The sequence below is a fragment of the Calidris pugnax genome, unplaced genomic scaffold, assembly GCF_001431845.1.
Source record: "Calidris pugnax isolate Ruff unplaced genomic scaffold, ASM143184v1 scaffold102, whole genome shotgun sequence".
NCBI lineage: Eukaryota > Metazoa > Chordata > Aves > Charadriiformes > Scolopacidae > Calidris > Calidris pugnax.
The window spans coordinates 5389792-5409327 of NW_015090846.1; the positions used below are offsets into that span (position 1 = coordinate 5389792).

Below are 19536 nucleotides of genomic sequence, written 5' to 3' on the forward strand. Positions count from 1 at the left end.
AAAAAAAAAAAAAAATAACAACACTGAAAAATGCACGGTACCTAAAAAGATCCAGTATAGAAAGCAGATGGAATCTATGAGGCAGCTGTTTTATTATCCATCCAGATCCCTGCACAGCACACACACTAGTTTTTACATACTCCCATATGTACAGCTCACAAACTGGAATGACAAGAACAGTGTATGCTTTACAGCATATATTTTTAATTTACACTCTGAAATACTTCAACAGAAACCTGCTGGGTCCTGTGATAAAAATAATCTCCATGTTTTAAGGGATGCCTCGTTCTTCAAGCCCTATTTGTAGACTGGGAAGGTAGAATGAATCTGGCAAAAATGCAGCGATGCTCATAGCTGTGCCAAGAATTCATGACAGGAGCAGAAACCACCACAATTAAATACTCTGATTAGTTCAATGAGAAAAACAAGAACTATTCCCTTACCTTTCTAGCCAGGGATCTTCTGTTACATAATAGAGTAAACAGTAAGAGAAGGAAATTAAAGGTAGGTGCCTGTACGCTTCTGCTTTCCCTAATACTGAATAAGGATCTTTATTTCAGTCATATCTGAAATAAAGTCGTGGATACGTTGCAGGATAGTGCCAAAGATGCATAGGCCCATCCCAAAGCCACTGAGAGGAAACTCACTCTTTACTAAAGGGGAAAAAAGGGTTTTCTTAAAGTCTACCTTTGCTTCCTCTCTCTCTGGCTGAGACAAACCCTGTCCTTCCTAATCAAAGGTAAAACATATCTTTCTACGGTACATCTAGACACAGAGCACTGACAACTCATGTTCATTTGGCAGAGCTGATAACGTCCATCTACTAATCTCATACTGTGCAAACAATCCTAAAATAGCTAACTTTTAAAAATATTAAATACTATAATGCACAACATACCACAGTTTGCTTAAATCTAGGACTTTCATGGTACTAACCAGATGTAGATCTCTCCTAAAACCCAGAATGAAAGCAGGAGAGTGGTATCAGGATCATGTATATCTTGTCAAGTTAAAAGGTTCCACCAGGATGAAGCAAATAGGCCTTTTAGCTACATCTGATAATCTTTTTGTTATGGAAGAGTGACAGGGACAGAAAATCTTAAACCACAGGTTACATTACTGTGGATTATTATTGTTTATAACTGATGCTATTCTAAAAACACGGCTTAAATAATAAATCCCTTGGCTGTAGAACTGAATGGTATTTTATTTCTTTTGTCTGCAATTACAGAAAGAAGGAAGAGTTCTGAGAATGAGATGGATATGTTTTTCTCTGCGTGCAGTAAGCGTTGAGCAGACACACACATTCAGGCCATGCCCCAAGTACCATGAGTTCTTACATGATGCTGATGGGAGGAATATTCTGTAGTAGTGGTTAACTTGTAATGGTATCTGGGGTTTAAAGACCTGTCACGACCTCTGATTTCTTCCTAGCTCCAGTGACAGGAAAGTTCATATACTACGCAAACAAGCAGTACAAACCCCACAAAAGATGGTATCAATACAATTTGAGATTGTGACCACTTAGCTGAAAACAGTTGAAAACAAACCCTGACCTCCTCCCATCCATACGTGCACTCAGTTCTAAAACACTGTAAAAAAACCCAACAACAAACCCTGACTGTATTAAACTGATGTTATTCAACACTTGGCAGTTTGAAGACTCCTGACATTTTCCAAAGGAGACGACTGTCAACAGCCTATAATTTACCTGGCACAGTTCCCAGGTGCTGCAGACCACAGTCTGAAAACCACTGTAAGTTAAGCTCTAGGTAGTAGCTATCTCTTCCTGCAGGAAACAGACGCCTACGGAACCCTAAATATTTAATTCAATCTCCTGTCGTTCTGGTTCAAAAAAGCCTCACACATTTTGTTTTCTATTTTGTTTATAGGTAGTGAGGCCATAGATGGCTCTAACACTCACATGCAGACGGCCAACTGCCTAAGCCAGGAGCAGACCCACGTTCTTCTCATCCACGTTTGCAGAGCTTTGACGTGCGGGTTCCTGGCCGAGCCTCCTTCTGCAGTTTGCTTCAGCAATCAGTGCCCTTTGGGTGAGGGGGTCATTTGCAATGATTCACTGGCTTAAATGCACATACCATTTTTTTTTGTTCTGAGAAGGGATCACAGAAAAAACAAAGAAGTTTCTACTTACAGAATGGATTTCTACGTAAATTTCTTCGAGATACTCACTTTTACATAGACCACTGCAGCCCATTTCACCTGCTCTCCTTGTCCCATAGGGCAACCACTGGTGACTTAGAGGCATTTTTTGTTATTTCTTTGATATTTAGTCACCTCCTTTGCACCTCATTCTTTTACATCAATTTTTTTCTGAACCCTGCAATAGCAGCAGAATCCTGCATTGACAACATCTACACCTCAACCCTAGATGGGTAAATTCATGGTACTAAGGCACGTCTAACACCCAGAAAATAACATATCCCCTGGACTCTACATTGTGTGATGTGCCTCAGCCCGAAAGCAGCGAAACTTCCATTCCTACAGAAAGAAAATAAAATCATGATCATCTGTTACGCTACTGCATGATGAAAGGACCACGAAAGAAAACTCCCTTAACTCACCGCCCTTTCTGAATTACTAGCCAAACAGCAAGGAGGGTTACTTCTGGGGATTTTTTTCCAGAACTATTCACAGAGATAAAACAGGGAAGGGCTTGGGAGAGAATCTAATTGAGGTGATGTTCAGATTTCCAAAGGAGTTCTACCAAAATGAGGTATATTTTGTAGTGCCTTGATTTCGTTCTGTTTCTCAACATACATGGATGGAGAGACATGTTGCAAAAAAAAATCCCAGACCCCAGGAATATATTTATCCCCATGTGTTAAAGTCTATCCATCTACTATCTCAGCAGAGTTTAAAATCACAGCTAATAGGTTAACAACTGTTTTTCTTCTGCTTCAAATGAAGAATATCAGAAAGCTGGGGGAATATTCGGCTTCCCAATTTGTACTGACTGCTCACTGCTACCTGCAATGTCTGTTTGACAGGACTGACATTTTGTACCGCTGTGAGATGGGAAAACGTGTGACATTTTTATTCATGGTGGCGTACGCCCTTGTAATGATCAGCCCTGGTCGATGTGCTTACTGCAGCAGCCCCGAGCCCTCGGAGAACAAACAAGAACCCGAGGTGCCAGCAGTTCGGCTGCCTTATTAAACACCACCAGGATTCTAACGAAGAGCAACTGCTGGAAAATCTCACTGTCAAATCCTCAAGGACATTGTCAACATGGAACTAACTACATATATTTTTCATTTAAAATACTGGAAAATCCAGCAATGCAATATTAAATATAAAGAAAAAAGCCGCGCTATTTTGTGTGTGTTTTCTTATTTAACTGGTCAGTTTGTCAGCTTTACATTGGGCTTTCTGTGGGCCTGATACTGGAATTCAAATCAAGGAGATCACGCAACCCACATGATTTAAAATGCTGGGAAATGAACATATTCCTTATTATCTTTTAACAACTATTCCTCTCTAGGAAGCAGAATACTTGTACAGGAAAAAAAAAAGAGAGAGATGGTCTCTCATTTAAGGAGTCCTATAAACAGCAATGACTATCTGCTTCGCTCAGCTTCATCATTCACCGAGGAAGTCTGCATAATTGGGGGGATGCTCCTGCACACACACACAAGCTCCCAGCTCCTGTATCTGTGCATGGCACTCTGCAACCGCTTTTCCTGGTATTCATCAGTGCAGTTCTTAAGGGCAAATTCAAAAAATGCCTGGCCAAACAAGCCATCACAGTGGGGTCAGTGGTTAGAAGAATCATACGTTTCACACACTCTCTGCCTTTAATCTCCTAGTTTAATCCAGGGGCCCAGAGGTCAATTCAGACAGTTCTGGCCTAACTGCATGTATCAGCTTCATAAGTAATACATAAGAAGCTTCTGGATGCCGATCTACATTGATAGACCAAGCAAGGCACCCATCCATAAGGCACTCTGAGCTTTCCTCAAGTTGTCAATCTAGGTGATTTGGTTAGCCTTGCATGGACTGATGTATTTATTTTATATGTATGTATTATTTATAAAGCGAAATTCTCCACATGCCAGCAGTGATGGATCAAGATACTCTCTGCAATATATTTATGGGTTCCTCAACATAACAGGATAACAAGGAAATTCTGCAGACATGTTACAGCTGCTATTGCTTGTCACAGAGCCCTGGGAGGTCAGCTCAACCACAGGATTTTCTCCATACATCCAAGCGTTATGGAATCTGACTTCCATGTACCCATGGCAGTAAATTTAATCTGAACATCCCTGTTTAAAAAGTGTTTGAAATGCCAAGACAGTTGGAAAACACTGAAAGCCACAGTCTGGACTGTGCTTTTTCATGGATGAACATACATGCTGGAGGCAGGACGGCAGCCACATAATCCTACTGCAGAGCTGGAATTCCTACATCACATGAGCTACAAACACACTACACTGCTGTAGCAGCTGAAGAAGACATAGCTGTCCAGTGGCTCATTAGAAAATACCAGCAAGCGAGTGCAGGAGAGGCAGTAACCTTTGGGTAAGCTCTGCAGGTGGTGAACATCTTCCTAAAGAGAGTGCCAGGTCTCACTTGTCAAATATTTACACGCATGACAAGAGTGCAAGCCTTTTAGTTAGATAACTCCTATCCCATGGATTGCCATTTCTGCAAATCTTGCACACCACAAAGCAGAATTTCAATCAAATGAATTCTTTTCTTGTCCATTTACATTGTTTTTACTCCCCCGACTAAGAAACAAGGTCCCCTAAAGAACCTGATGGGACAGGGGAGTAGTTTCAAGCAGACCTGAGATGGACAAGTACTTCTGGGCCAATAAATTTGCCTTTTTTGCAAGGGGACTTACTGAGCAACAGTAATTCCTTTCCGAAACAGAATTCCTTTCTGAAAGGAACAGTCAAAGAAAGAAGTGAGAATAAATGTGGGAAAATATATGCTTTCTGAAAACAAAATAATTATAAAGAACTAGGCTTATACTTCTGCTACATCCACAAAGAACCAAAGGGAAAGAGGGAGGAAACTCCTTGTGGCTGAGCAGAGACTGTATCGCTCATCAGTGGGGAGAGTGGAATGGAAGCTCATTTTCTTAATGAAGGTATCTATTGTCAGAGCAGTTCAGAGTGGCAAGCACAGGAGGCTGGCTTTGCAACCGTAGCATACAGTTGTATGAATATTAGAAAATGAACTTGTTTTCCCCTTTCCCCTTTGATTTCTCCCTCAGTGCCACACAACTCCTGCTGAGATCCAGGGGAATCTGCTATTGTTCCAAAGCACCTGGGTGTGAAGGGAGTCACAGGGTCTGGCGCAGGAGCCTTCCTCCCTTCCTTACTTCATCTCTTTTTCCCTGGAGATAATCCCTCTCTCTGCTGCCTCTGGCCTCAGTGATCCAGTTTTGCATTTCTGGAATGTAGCTGGCTGGGATTCTCCCCATCTTCCCCCTGACCTCTTAATGCTGTTTAATCTTCTTGCAGAGGAAACTTGCCTACAAAGCTGAGTTGTTTGTTCTATACATCTAAGTGTAGATCATGAAGGGAAAAAATGAGCATGTTTGCTTACACCAAATTGTCAAAACAGCAAATAAGCTGGCAATTTCCACTTTATGGCCCACAAAAGTTTAACAGCACTAAGAATCAGCTGGGAAGAGAACTTGGACAAGTCTTTTCACAGTCAGATAAGCTGCTTTAATACATGGATATATTTTCCATTTGTTTCATAGTTATTTACATTATCCCAGAGAATACTAATTCTCTCTAGTTTTGCATCCAGAATGGAATATTATTGTATCTCTTAAGTACAGACATACTTTGAAGAGTCTCTTGTATTTTATTAAGCTTTACCTTTAGGTAAATAAATGGAATATAATATTCTATTTGCTGGTAAATAAAAGTAAGCCACAGAAACATAAACACACCTAAGCTGACAAAAGACATTTGAATTTTAACAGAAACAATCAGGGAGCTGAAAAGAACTGCCAGTATAGCTTGCTTCTAGTGAAATGATAGCCTTTCCCACCAACCCAACCCAAACACCTCCAGTATCACAACAGACCTCAATGTTCCAAGCTTTGGGTCCTGTCAAAGTAACCCCTAAACAGACGCTGGCTTGGAGAAGGCATGTGTTCAAACCAGTCAGTGACACAGTGTAGTGTTTATTGTCATCTTTCAGCCATTCGGAGAAAGATAAACATGTGCATCCTACCTAAAAAGTGGGAGTGTCTGTATGGAAGCAAAAGCTACAAACACCCATGTTCCACATGGGTGGAACGTCCTGCCTGTCCCACGGGAAGGATCCCAAGGCCAGCGACAGCAGCGGGTGCCAGTGGCTGGATACACAGCACGAGTTCCCATGTCTCAAGTAAGTTTCAGTCAGGTTTTAAGACAAAAAGCAGGAATAAAGTAAGCAATAATAAGACATTCACAAAGGATGTTCTCTGCAGTATTGTATCTTCTACTATAATTCACCTTACTTTTCCCCAAAACAGAGAATACTATTCAGTACCACACACTACTCATTTGATTCGTTCTCTTGGCTTGAAAATCATTCCCTCTTCTCCCCACTCATTAAACTTTGGTTGCTTTCATTGCTCTTCCTACTTGTTGAGTGCAGTTGTATTGCCTCAGAGCCCGTGACGACAGCTTCTTATATTTGTTCAATCTGAGGGTCAGTATTAAAGGTAGACCCTGAGTGCACTCAAAAAGCATGCAAAGTTAAACCTGACAAAAAGCCGTGGTCAAGCCCCCTTCCTCTCTGCTCTCCTCATGTCATCTTACTAAGAACACTTTGTTTAAACTTTTATTGCATTGCCCTAGGCTATCTGGCTAAAATCCTTCTTTTCACAATCAAGGAGAGCTTTCCCACAATGTCTTAGTATTACAGAAACCACTGTTAAAACAATTCTGTAATAAACAGCTCTCTCAAACAATGCCTGGTAACCAGTCCCCAAGATGAGCTACAACACTACGGGATCTCACACAGTTAGATAATTGCTGCTAAATTTCTGAGAACAATCACCTGAGATGCTATACATTCAAAGACATTTCAAGATATTTCACTGATATTTTTTCTAGCCTAACAACTGCAGATACACAACTGCATTTGGAAAAGCTAGAAGCTACCTCACTATAGGGTGAGAGATAATGAGTTAAAATTAAAGGTTGCTGCTGGCTTGCTAGCCCATCCCCCTTTAGCTAATCTGTCATGTAATGAAGAGAAGCACCTAGCATAGGACAGCTAGCTGCCGGCTCACTTACAGCGAGCTGATTAAGAATGTTCAACCAACAGCAGACTGCAGACCTTTCCAACGAAAATAAATAGACTGTATGCAAATGTGTTTGTCACTTTGACAGCATGTCTCAATTAAAGCATCTCGCTGCTGTTGGTAGGCTCGCTCGCTGCAGTGCTATGGACGAGCCTTACTGCATTACTGATACACGGGGCTTGACCCTAATCCGCATGCATGCATTTTAAAAAAGTCTGCCTTTGCCATATACACCAGCATAATACCAGCAGACACAGAAAGCAAGTGACAATGAGAAAAAAGCCTCTTTCATCCTCTTCAGTTTATAAGAACTGTGAATGCACAAACAGCCCTTATTTCAGAGTTCTTGTGGCTTTTTAATTGTTCCCACCTACTGTATTCTAGACAGAGTTAAAAGTGACACTAAAATCTCTCCCTTTAATCACTAGTTAGAAGCTATCTCCCATTTAAACAGTAAATGTTGCTGCTTTTTTCCTCCCCCAAGCCTTAATTTATATTTCATAAACCTAAACATCTTTTCCTGTTGAATGAAAGTATGTTTAATTTTCATTTCGGCATTGGGCTAGTGGGAAAAAAGGACCCATGAGAGGACACAGGCTCTAGGGGAGACAGCCCTATACCTGCTAAATTAGTTCATTTTTTGGAAACCGACATCTGTAACGTAATGACAGCAATAAGCATTTAGGAAGCGAGCCTTTCACCACAGCCAGTGGCTCAGTAAAGAAAGTGTGTGTTTCTTTTGACACCGAGAAAGTGATCATTAAAAATTTTAAAAGTGACTGTTAAAAAACCTCATGAATTCAAATTTGCACTTTCCATGTGATTATATTTTTCATTAATCAACCAAAAGGTTTGAACCATCCATCCTTCATAAAAATCTAAAGGAAAAAAATGGAAGTAGATCATTATATTACCTGGATTTTTGACTGCTTTAAGTGAAACGTAACATTTTCCTGCTAGTGCTAGATGGCTACATTTCTCCAGTAGTCCCAGTTCCTCTCAACAGTATCGGCACAGAAAGTAAGTGAAAAATAAATCACTACTGCAAATATTTAATTGGAAGAGAATCTGTTTCTTTTTAAAAAAAGGCTCCAAGAACTTACATTTAGCAGAGTGGTGAAAGTTCTGAAAAAAACAAACGTATTTCTAAAACAACACAGACACCATGCTCTGAGCAGTGGTTATATCCTGTGTAGCCCTGCCTCAGAACTAAACAGCCAGTGCAGCTACACCCACTGGTTTCTATTAATAGATGCTTATCTAAAAATCTTGTTTGCTTCACATTCTATAATTCCCACTTATTTTACCATTGTTTTAAAATTACACTATGTTTCCTTAGAAGAAACCAGATATTCACTTCTGTTTTCTGATCATAACACTGTAAAAAATAGATACAGAGAAAGAAAAGAGAACTGTGAACACAAATAATGTTATTTTTTGAGTCAGGCTACACTTACTAGGGAAACACTGACAAACCGTTAGTAAATACTGTACGTTTCTCCATGAAAAAATCACAGCAACTAAAACATTTTATAAATAATTAGCTCTTAAAAATCACACAACCAAACTCACTCTTTTGCAGACATATCAAAAGAAACATTGTAAGAGTAACTAATGTGTATAGCTCAGTTGTCAATACTGAAATACAGAGTACACTAATAAGCTATTAATTGATTTTTCCATCTTAGTTCATCGCATTTAATTTTCAGAGAATGCTAAAAAGCTTTAATAGTTGGATGTTCCATATTGACACTAATGATCTGGCTAGATAACAGAGGACATTTTAAATTACACATCCTCAGTCCTGAGGGCTATAGCATTTTGCATGCTAAAAGAACAGCAAAATAGTTTATAAAATTACTGTAATAATTATGCTTCCCCCCACTCATTCACTTAGAATTTATTTTCCTCAAAACCATCATATGAACAAAGGAATCAGTAAATCCCAGAAAAATCAGGTCTTTAAAACCCCATTTAAATAGATACAGCAGAAATGAACCTATAGTAATATAATTCACTTACAGAAAATTATTAAACAATTGGCAAATCGCTATTGTGACTATTCTCTGAACTATTTATGCTGAGTCACACAATTTAAAGAAGCCCAGCACTAAGACATACCTGACCAAAATGCACTGTGATTGGCCTTCTGTCTTCTCTTAATTTCGGGTCCTTCTTCTCCACCAAGGGCGAAGGTGCCGTCCTTGGCAGAGCCTCCTCCGGGGCTGCAGAACAGCCATTCTCCGTGATGTCCTGTGCGGTAGGAAAAGGTGAATAGCGTGGCCAGGAACATTCCTGATTAAGGGTAAGGGTCACAAAGGAGACACTAGAGGATAATGCTGACTAACAATTTTGATGTTAGGGAAAAAAAAACCAAAGTACAGAAAAGAAAACACCATTAGAATGAAACATTTTGTTGTACTTTGTCAATCAGAGTTTGCACACAACCACTCTCTCCTCCTAACACCAATGGTGCACGCAGACAGTCACATTCAATAAAATGTCTGACTTAAACATGCAAAAGCCAGGAAATATATAGGGAGGAAAAAAGCATATAGTCACAATTTCTATTTTAGGAACAAATTCAACAGACACCTAGGAACAGGGTTATTCTGTTTCTGCAAACAGTAATTCTATTTACATACTTCACAGAATTATCTGCAGTGGAACAATTACTCGTGGAAGTGGCAAGGAGAGATGAAACTCCGAGCTTCGTTTGCTTTGTGTTTTATCTTTGAGCCTGTGTACACTGAATATGCCTTCAGGATCGTGTAAAACAAACTGCTGCCTAGCAGGGCGCTTTTTTGTTTTGCTTTGCTTTTGCCATTAGTCCCCATCTTCAGAAGTGACGTGACCCACCATCCTAGGTTAGAAGACTTGGCAAGTGTATGTATGGTATATGTAACATGGGTTTTGAAAAAGACAAAGGCGTGCAGACATAAGGAATCAGACAAGGAGAAAAGAGTTTGAAAGTCAGTTGAGAAACAGTCTGTAACGCAGTGGGCCCCAAACCTTACATCTCTTTGCAACAATGTCAAGGAAATAATGCTTGGTAAATATAGAGAGAAACCTGCACACACTGTAGCTCTGCAAGACTGACCTAAGGTTGGCTGCTGACATCGACATTGCTTTGATTCACCGACCTTTGACATGCCCCCTCGAGTTTCCGTCTCGCTAAGGTACAATAATGAGACATGTAAGCCGATGGCCAATTAGAAATGGTTCTTTTGGACACAGACTGACCTAATGTGTTTAGGTCAAATGAAACAAAAAGCTGGATGGACTTTCTAAGGGGCTTTGTCTGCTCCACAGAGAAGCTGAGAGACCTTTTCAGATCCAGCTGGTAGAGCAGTGGTTCACCAATATGGGCATAAGGATCGTGGGGAAATTAACAACTTGTTAAGGTCAAACTAGAGAGAAAAAACTTTTTCCTCCCCCCGTCCTCCAGCTGCACAAGGCTACCTTGCCTTTAAAAAAATTCAACAAAGTACACTGAATTAGTAACAAAGAGCCCCAAAACAACTGAGCGACAAGAAAAGTAAGCTGCTGTCAAACTCATACTTCGGCCCCAAAGCAGCCACAAGCTGCCAAGGGATGTGGTCAGCTCTGGAACCATGTAACACACACTGTACACTGTTCTGAAACGTGACCACATTCAATACAACCTTTATTTACCTATTTCTATACAAATATAACCATATGAGATGTGCCCCCAGCTGCAGGCCCTTTGTGTGTAAGCCGTAATGGTGCCCAGCACATCCAGTGCCACCAGAGCGCCCCGAGAGCTCCGAGTCCCACCTCGAGCTGCGGCTCCGACCAAGGCCACAGCCCGCTGGGAACCAAGGGAAAGCAAAGCATATCCCAATCCAGGCAAAATCTCCAGAAAAATGTAAAGTGAACGCAAAAGTTCGCACATCAGGGGGATGGGAGGAGACAAAAGAGACAGCCAGATCAAGCCATTAAGCAAACCCCTAAGATGTATAACCATCCCTGCAAATCCTTGCAGCTTTTATCGCTATAGATTTGCTGTACTTCTCTGATGGTATAATTGCATACAAAAAAGATGGCCCTAAAGCTTATTTCCACTGCGTTTGGTGTACAGACTTCCCAAGGAACTGCAGATTTCAGTTACCTTATTTTTTAAAATTACTTAATATATAGGAGAATGAAATTTCGGTATCTGCTTTTTCAAAACCCCCAAAAGGCAGAGAAATCACCAACACAGCTTCAGTTCAGTGAAACCACACGAGCTAAACAGACAGTGGAACCTGACTGTAGACATCCCAAATAAGGGCTCCAAGTAGCTTTAAAACCATGAAATGCCAAAGCGTTTGGCAATTCTGTAACTGGAAAGCAGCCAAGAGTCCTGCAAAGCAGCCTGTGACACACCTTCACCCCATCCACAGGTATTGGGAAGTCAATGGGGAGCACAGGACAGAGAGATAAAACCACAGAATTATCTCCACATATAAAGAGTGCTTCCCCTAAAAACTGTTTGTCCAGGTGAAATCTTTACTATCTATTTATTTTAAAGGAGTAACTTCAGAGAACGAGTACGATATGTATTTACAGATATGTAAAGTTTACCCTGTAATCTGAATAAGGTTTTCTTCTGTTTAAATATGCATTAGTAATTTTTCTAGGGACCTTTTGTAATGGACTACAAATACTGCCTATTAGAAGAGCAAAAAACACATTCTAGAATGTCTAGAAGGATTCTTCAGGTTATTTTATAAACCTCTAAATGAGCTGTTTCTACTGTACTGATAATAAAGCATTGACAACAGCCCATTGATAACAGCCATTAACTAGAGCCGCACGGGGCTCTAGTAAGTAAAATAACGTTGAATACATTAACGCCAAGTGCCCAACCATTTATATAAATTGTCTTATCCAGAAGCTTTCAGTAAGTTACATTCTCCTTACTGAAAGTTGAGGATGGTACCATTCATATTCCTCCTTCTTCCTAATTCTATGTAGTTAAGCTTCAAACAAGCCAATAACAGAGTGACTTGACCACCATGGTCCATTTGTGAAATGGAAAAAGCAGCCTTTACAAAAAAAAAAAAAAAAAAAAAAAAAAAAAAAAGAAAAGAAAAGGAAAAAGGAAAGGAAAAGAAAAGAAAAAAAAAAAGAAAAAGAAAAAAGGAAAAAGTACTGTATCAGATATAAAATAAAGCTACCATGCTGTATCTATTAACAATTATTTGCTATCACTCATAAGAATCCTCTGAAAACTATTTCTGTTGCTTTGAAATACTGTACCACAAATGAACAAGGGATGGAAATAGAGCCCCATTCAATCTCTACTATCATATTAAAGAAGGACCTTACACACACCACAGTGACCTCTCAACAGGTCAATCCTGCATTTCCCATTTGCAATTCAAACCCAAGACTGGAGCAGACCAAGGGCAAAATGGGCTCTTGATTATATTTAAGAGGTCACCATTGCTATGCAGAGTTGTAGGAAGCAGACCTCTAGCTTTATTGCATTTTTAAATTCTATCTTGTACAGAAGCTGCTCATATTTGGCAGCAAAAACTGGAAAAGGGATGTTTATATTTGACTTTTCCTTACCAGTGGCTTGCATACTTTCTGTATTAATAATGGAAAATAATACGTTAAAATGCAGTGGATAGTAAGTTCAGTTTAAAAACAACCTTAGCTTATCCTTAGAAGATGAAAGACTAGCATCACAAATTTGGCAAAAATTATTCAATGACGCTAGAATTTCAAACAGTTAACACTTGCACATACTAGTAATTAAATACATGAAAAATACAATGTTCTCACATGAAAAATGGTGAGGATGCACCAATAGACTTGTCAACAGAGCAGCACAGACATTTAGATTAAAAATAATATGAGGGTGGTCAAAACAATTTTTGCTATTTGTATCACTTTAAACATAGCAATATGGCATTTTGGAGTTCTCTTCCTACCTTGCATGCAAACTGGAGAAAAGGATGGGATGGAAAAGAACAGGCTTGAAGAAAGGAGAGGTACAGCAGGATGTGTCAACTGCTCATAGAAATCTTTTAAGCTCTTCTGAAAGCCTATGTTGAACAATCATGTTTAACCACCTTACAGAAATGCCACATAATAAGGAAGACAAAACAAAATGGGGCCATTTATCTGTAAATGTTATGTGTGTTTTTTAAAAAGAATGCTTTCTGCTGGAAAGACTGGAAAGACAACAAGAATAATAAAATGAAGCAATGAATGAATGAGATGTTTCTCAGCCTTTTATACAAATGTCACAGAATAGCATACAATTATATTAGCACTTAAAATAAAGGAAAACAATCTGGTCATTTTACACAGCTCCAACTGCTTTAGAAATGCACATGAGAAGGCCAAACATTTTATTATTCATGAAGGTTATGTCCAGAAGTGAAACACATGGAATTACATAAAAAATTCCATGTACAAGAAAACTGCTTCATGTTTCTAAGATTTTCACGTTATACCTAAAGTGGCCACAAAAAATAGTAAGTGTAATCAAATAAAAGAGCATTAAAAGCATCTGAAGCAACTTATTTTCCTCAAAAACCTCTTGCAATCTGCTAGAGTATTTAGGGAGCAAACAGCACTTGGACTGTACACACAGTGTATTAATTTCACGAGTTCATAACCCGGCTGCAGAATAATCTCTTTGTATTAACACTTTGTTGACACGTTCAGGTAGATTTCTGATTGTGCCTCAGGAACACTTTTCCAGCATTATCTTAAGATAAGGGCTTCAAAATTTAGAGAAGAAATTTACTGAGATAGCACAGATTAAAAGAACCCCAAACTATTATGCAACAAATTGAATACAAATTTCTGATAAGAAGTTCAATTCTATTAGCAAGTTAGTTACCTTGTTTTCCCAAAAGACTCTACTAGCTCTGTTCCATAGAATAAACAGAATCTCTGAAATAAACCCAGGGCAGAGTTTGGTACGTATGAGTACGACCATGCCTCTGGCTTAAAAGGAGCAGTGAGTATTGATACCACATCCATCTCACACAATTCACCATTCTTGGAAGTGCACTGTTTCCAAACAGAGACAGATTTGGAAAGCAACAAACAGTTTGAGTATTTTTTTTCTGCAGTAATTCACATTTGAAATGAACACCAACTCTAATTTAATTCCCTTATGCCTAAACTTTGCAGTAGACAGGAAACATATAAATCCTTTTCCCAATGAGTGACTATTTTCCCTGAGAGATTCTGTAGAAATAACAACTATTTGCCATTTGCAGAAAGTTCACAGCCATTACTGTAGGAAAGATCTCCCAGTTCACATAACGTCCGCTTCCACAACGCCCCAGCACAAAGGACAGGAGACAGACTGCTCCAAATTGAACACTCAATTTTCTGGCTTTTGTGAGTTTAAGTCAGAGCCTTAATGTATTTGAAGACAGTTTTTTTTTGTCTGTGAATATTTATAACAGTGTGAAAAATCCAGGACAGCTGGTAATGCATTTTGAAGTGTGCTAACAACACTGTATCAAACAGCTTCCTATTGATCACATAATGCTTTTTGTGGCTAAGTATTTCATACATGGTGCTTATACATTTTGAATAAGAACTTCAAGTACCTTTTGCTTCAAGCGGTTTTTCACTTCTTTTATTCCCATTTTTGCATGATCTTTTGCCTGCATGAAAAATTAATTTAAGTTAAAATCTCCTTCTATTTCCAGCAGTGACAACGCTTGATTTCGGTTCAAGATTCACCTTCTCTAGTTACTAAAAATGGCAAGTTAAAAATTGTAAGAGGATACTGATAGTGTATTAAAACAAATAGAAAGCTAAAAAAAACCCAAACAAAGAAAAACCACCACCCCCCACACCCACATTCATTGCAAGAATGTTGTTTTCTCTGTTTTGATGCCATAGACATCTTTCACCTTTTTGCACTCTGAAAGTATTTATCTTTGCTATAAGTTAAAAACCAACACAAACATGAAGGCTGCAACCTTTCTTCCCCTCAGTCCTCCGGACACCAGTCCCATTTAGCAGAGCTAATCTCAGCCTGCTCAGCTCTCTCGGCTGGAATACGGCAGGAGAAAACCAAAGTTTGAATAGTTATCTCAATGCTTTTTGTAGCGTTATTCCTAAAACTGAGCTGACAGGAAATCCTCGCTTGTTTCTGTGCTGTTTTATCTTGCAGAGTGAAACTGGCAGCCCTACGTGATAACACAGCAACATACCAGCTGTTTGTTAACAGAACTGGAAATATTCTCATTTAAAGAATAACTCAGTAAGCTGGGCTCTAAATAAGCAGGTATAAGAAATCTCTAGGGAAAATTAATTGACATTTAGAAAAGATGGAAACAATTTGGAAAATGAGAGGATTCCCTTACTTCGATGAAGCTGCAAGCAGGGAAACCTGAGGTAACAATGATTTCCAGCAGAGTAATGATGTGATGGTAGAGCTGCTCAGTAAACCACATAGGCACCATTTCCCAGAAGCAGTTCTATGTAATAAATAGAACTTATCATCTATTCTTTCAAAAGAAATCACAAGTTCCCCTTCTCCTTTGCATTTCAATTATGTATAAATTTCAAAATGGCTTTTCCACTTAAATTTGAAATTTAGATGAATGCGTATTTTAAGTAATTTCCTGAGTCCTATAAAAATGAATTTAAGTCTTGAGTTTCATTTGAAAGGTTAAAACAGAACGGTAATTAGACTCTTATCTCAGTAGTAAGCCAGTACTTGATACTTACAAACTTATAGACAGTCTTCATGGCAGGGTTAGCCTTGGTCTTTACTGTATTTAAAATGGCTCCGCTTCCTTTCTGTAATTATAGTGACAATAGAATAAATTTTATCAAAGCTCTTTAAAGCAAACAGCAATCTAAAATCCACCATTCTTAACTTAAAATACCAAAGCACTAACTATGCTTATTAGCAGAGCTGAGTATTAAAATGGTAAATCTAAAGAAAAAGAATAGAAGTGCAAACATATTATATGTTTCTCTGGTTTTCTAGAGGAACCTCAATTTTTTTTTTAAATCAGCAGTTTTCAAATGAAAAATGTCAGTATCTCCTAATACCAAGAGCCCTCACAAAACAGGAGCTCTGTTCTATGGTTGTTCCATTCCCCTGTACATCACATTAAAATCCTAAATGGGTTTCAGACAAAAGTATCCCACCAAATACTCCATGTCTTGGGCAGAAAATTCCGTTTCAGGAAAGCCTGAACATCCAATCTGAAGAAGTAAGATCCTTTTTTATTTTACTTTTCATGATTCCAAAATACTATTTATCAAAAGCATGCTGCCTTTTTAAGACTTAAGTAGACTTAAGTAGACTTAAGTAGACTTAAGTAAGGGAAAATGAAATCTAACTACAGTTATAAACATTAATTCTAGAAAAGCTGAATTGCATGTGGTGAACATAATAAAAGTCATAAGACAGTAATATGTCAGCCAGAACAGTCTGGTCAGTGTTTTACACATCTGCCACACACCACCGACTATTGCTGCACTGCAACTTATTTGACAAGGAGATGGGTAAAATCCAAGGAATAAAATCTTAGATAGATTTGTATTTTCTTATTTCAGTGCAAAATTATATTTCCAGAGATCAGATGCAATCACACGCAAACAGTTTTAAGATTTACTACTTCTGTTGCTACATGACAACTAATCTGAAACAAAAATTATAAACTGTTGAATTTAATGACAAGTATTTTTATATTCACTCTCTTCCCCTTTCTTATGATTTTAAAACTTGTCATCCTTCATATTTATATATATAATATTAAGTATATATATTTTTACCTAACAATATGATGGGAATGTTTGCATTACTGTTATAAAATACGTTTAATTCAAAATTATCAAGTTAATATTGAGCCCAGCATTTTGTGCGAGGAACATGATTTCGTTCATAACCATGAAAATAGGCAAAAGGGATGCTGCAAACTCAATTCTGTCAGGAAACAATTCAATCTTTCCTACTGATTTGTACCCATAATCCAGAAACACGTTAGTTTTTAATATATCACATTTTATGCATCAAAGGAGAGTTTCAAAATCAGCTGTCAATTGTCAGCTATAATAATATATTCCTTAAAAGTATTAAATTTTTTAATTTATACAACTAGAGCACTAAACCAAAGAAATACAAACCCCATCCCAAACAGTGCTGTCCCCAGTTCAGCACTTCACACCATTTAGCTTTACAAAAAGCTCTTTGGTGCGGCACTATTCCCTTTCCTGTTCTCTTAAAAGAAAATAAAATCCACATTATTTTCTAGAATGACAGTAACTGACACTAACAGCTGCCTCCAGGACACTAAAAGTGGGTTCCAAAAACTTTTTAATTCTCATGGTGATTTTTTTTTTTACTGTATTTTTTCTTCTGTTCTTTATCTCACCCGAGGAGCGCATTAGTTTCTCACAACTAAACTCGGGTTGGTCACAAGTGACCACTGCAGGCAGCGGGTCAGTCACGTTCACGAGGACAGAGGTTTAACAGCCACCCAGAGCTGTACAATGGTCCAGTAAGAACCAGAACGTCTGTTGGGAGAATGTTGTGTTCTTACCCTCACTGTGGAGAGCCACTGGTGGTACAATTTGTCGCTACCTGAAGAGAATCACAAAAACAAAGGGATTGTAACTCTCTACCAAACAGAAAACACGCTAGAAATGTGAAGAGTTAGCAGTCGGTGGTTCTGGGAGTATGGAGAGAACAGACACAGAACAGGACAACCATCCTTTTCTTTTAATCCATTTGTTACACAGTAACAAAAATTTGACAAGATATTCAAAATTTCTGTTTTACTTGCTAAGAGGCGTTCCTATTTTATCTGGGTTTGTCTTTTCTGACATTTGAGAAGATTATTTTTTATGATTGTGAAAAGAAATTTGAGGTTGTCCTGGGTAAAGCCAAGGTTTTTCAGTATCCTCCATTACAAGAACTCTTTTAGTTGTACTTTAGCCAAGTGGCAAAGCTGAGGATTTGTAAGGCTGAACAGGCTTTACTCACACTACAATGCATTACCCAAAGTACTGGACAGAGGGAAGAACAAAAATTTAAGACACTTCATCCTACAGGAAACATTGCAGCCTCAGCTATTTAGGTGAGTCCCCACCATCATCTATGACATCATGATGGGCCACAAAGAGTAAGACAAGAACAGTGTCTGAAATTAAAATGTATTTCTTACCTGCATATTCCCCCATATTTATCTCTTCTTCAAACACATCACTGAAGCCCTCTCCAGAGTTAAGAAGATCCAGGCGGCCATCAATGAACTGCATCAGCATTAAAAGAAAGTGTAATCAAATCAACCATTCCATCCTTTACCTTTTCAGACAGACTTTATTTTGTATTTGCTAGAATAACCTCAATGGTGTTATTGGGAAGGGACTCTAAATAGAATGAAAATACATCCAGAACTGGCAAAATGTTTGCCGTTTATCATGGCAAAAGTGTATGCTGCTTCACTAAAAACACCAGCATTCATGTGTTTGTCTTTACATATGTGTTTTCAGCTTCCCCTGAAGTGGTATGCCTTCTGTTCAAAGTTTACAGGAGCTATATATTGGGTTTAGGTATGCTCAGAGCAAAAGTGAGCACAGAGACCTTTAGGAGGAAAACCCATTACACCTCTTAAAATACAGAAAGCCTTATCACCTGAATCTGAGAAAAGCCAGCGAGCAGGAATTAAGGTGCTGCACTACATGAATTTTCCTCATTCTGTTGCTGACAGACCAAGGAATATAGGAACAGCCCTCAAAAACCCCAGTGGTACTGTTAAAGAATCTGCTTCTCCATTAGAGCAATTAAGCCAGTACCTGCTTGAAGAGCTGGAGCTGAATGGCATTCTGAAGGAACTGCCTCATGACAGCAGAACGATGGGACACGAACGTTTCTTCACAAAAAGTGATGGGTTCACCCTGCAGAGTTCAGAGCAGTAAACACTGAAAAAACTTTGTCTGAATCCATTTGAATTCACTGTCTCCATTTTATCTTTCCTTGTGTTCCCTTCCAAAACACACAGATCAATAAGGCAGGTCTTACACAACATTCAGTAAACTGTAGTTTATTCCCAGGTTTCAACTGTGTGACTGAGAAACAGGCTGGAAACTGGCAAATTGTGTATCAATGACACAAAGTCATCTCAATTTTGTATATTCTGCTTATCTGCCTCAGCTGACCCAGGCAGTTCCCCTGCACAAATGCATCAGGAACATCTGCTCTGTTCTCTCCACAGTCAGAAGGATTAGACTTTCATATATTGAATGAG

At 38.7% G+C, this 19536-nt stretch overlaps 1 protein-coding gene across 4 annotated transcripts in view; it reads right to left on the reverse strand.

The window, feature by feature from the left end:
- The window catches only part of DENND1A (DENN/MADD domain containing 1A), a 186494-nt gene that overhangs the window by 22521 nt on the left and 144437 nt on the right, over positions 1–19536 (reverse strand). For all 4 annotated transcript variants that reach the window (XM_014943041.1, XM_014943040.1, XM_014943038.1 and 1 more), the window contains exons 14-19: positions 19085–19186; positions 18454–18541; positions 17830–17870; positions 16004–16075; positions 14872–14928; positions 9404–9535 (exon numbers count right to left, since the gene is read on the reverse strand). In XM_014943041.1, coding sequence (XP_014798527.1) covers positions 9404–9535; positions 14872–14928; positions 16004–16075; positions 17830–17870; positions 18454–18541; positions 19085–19186 — 492 coding nt within the window. The remainder of the gene's footprint in view (positions 1–9403; positions 9536–14871; positions 14929–16003; positions 16076–17829; positions 17871–18453; positions 18542–19084; positions 19187–19536) is intronic.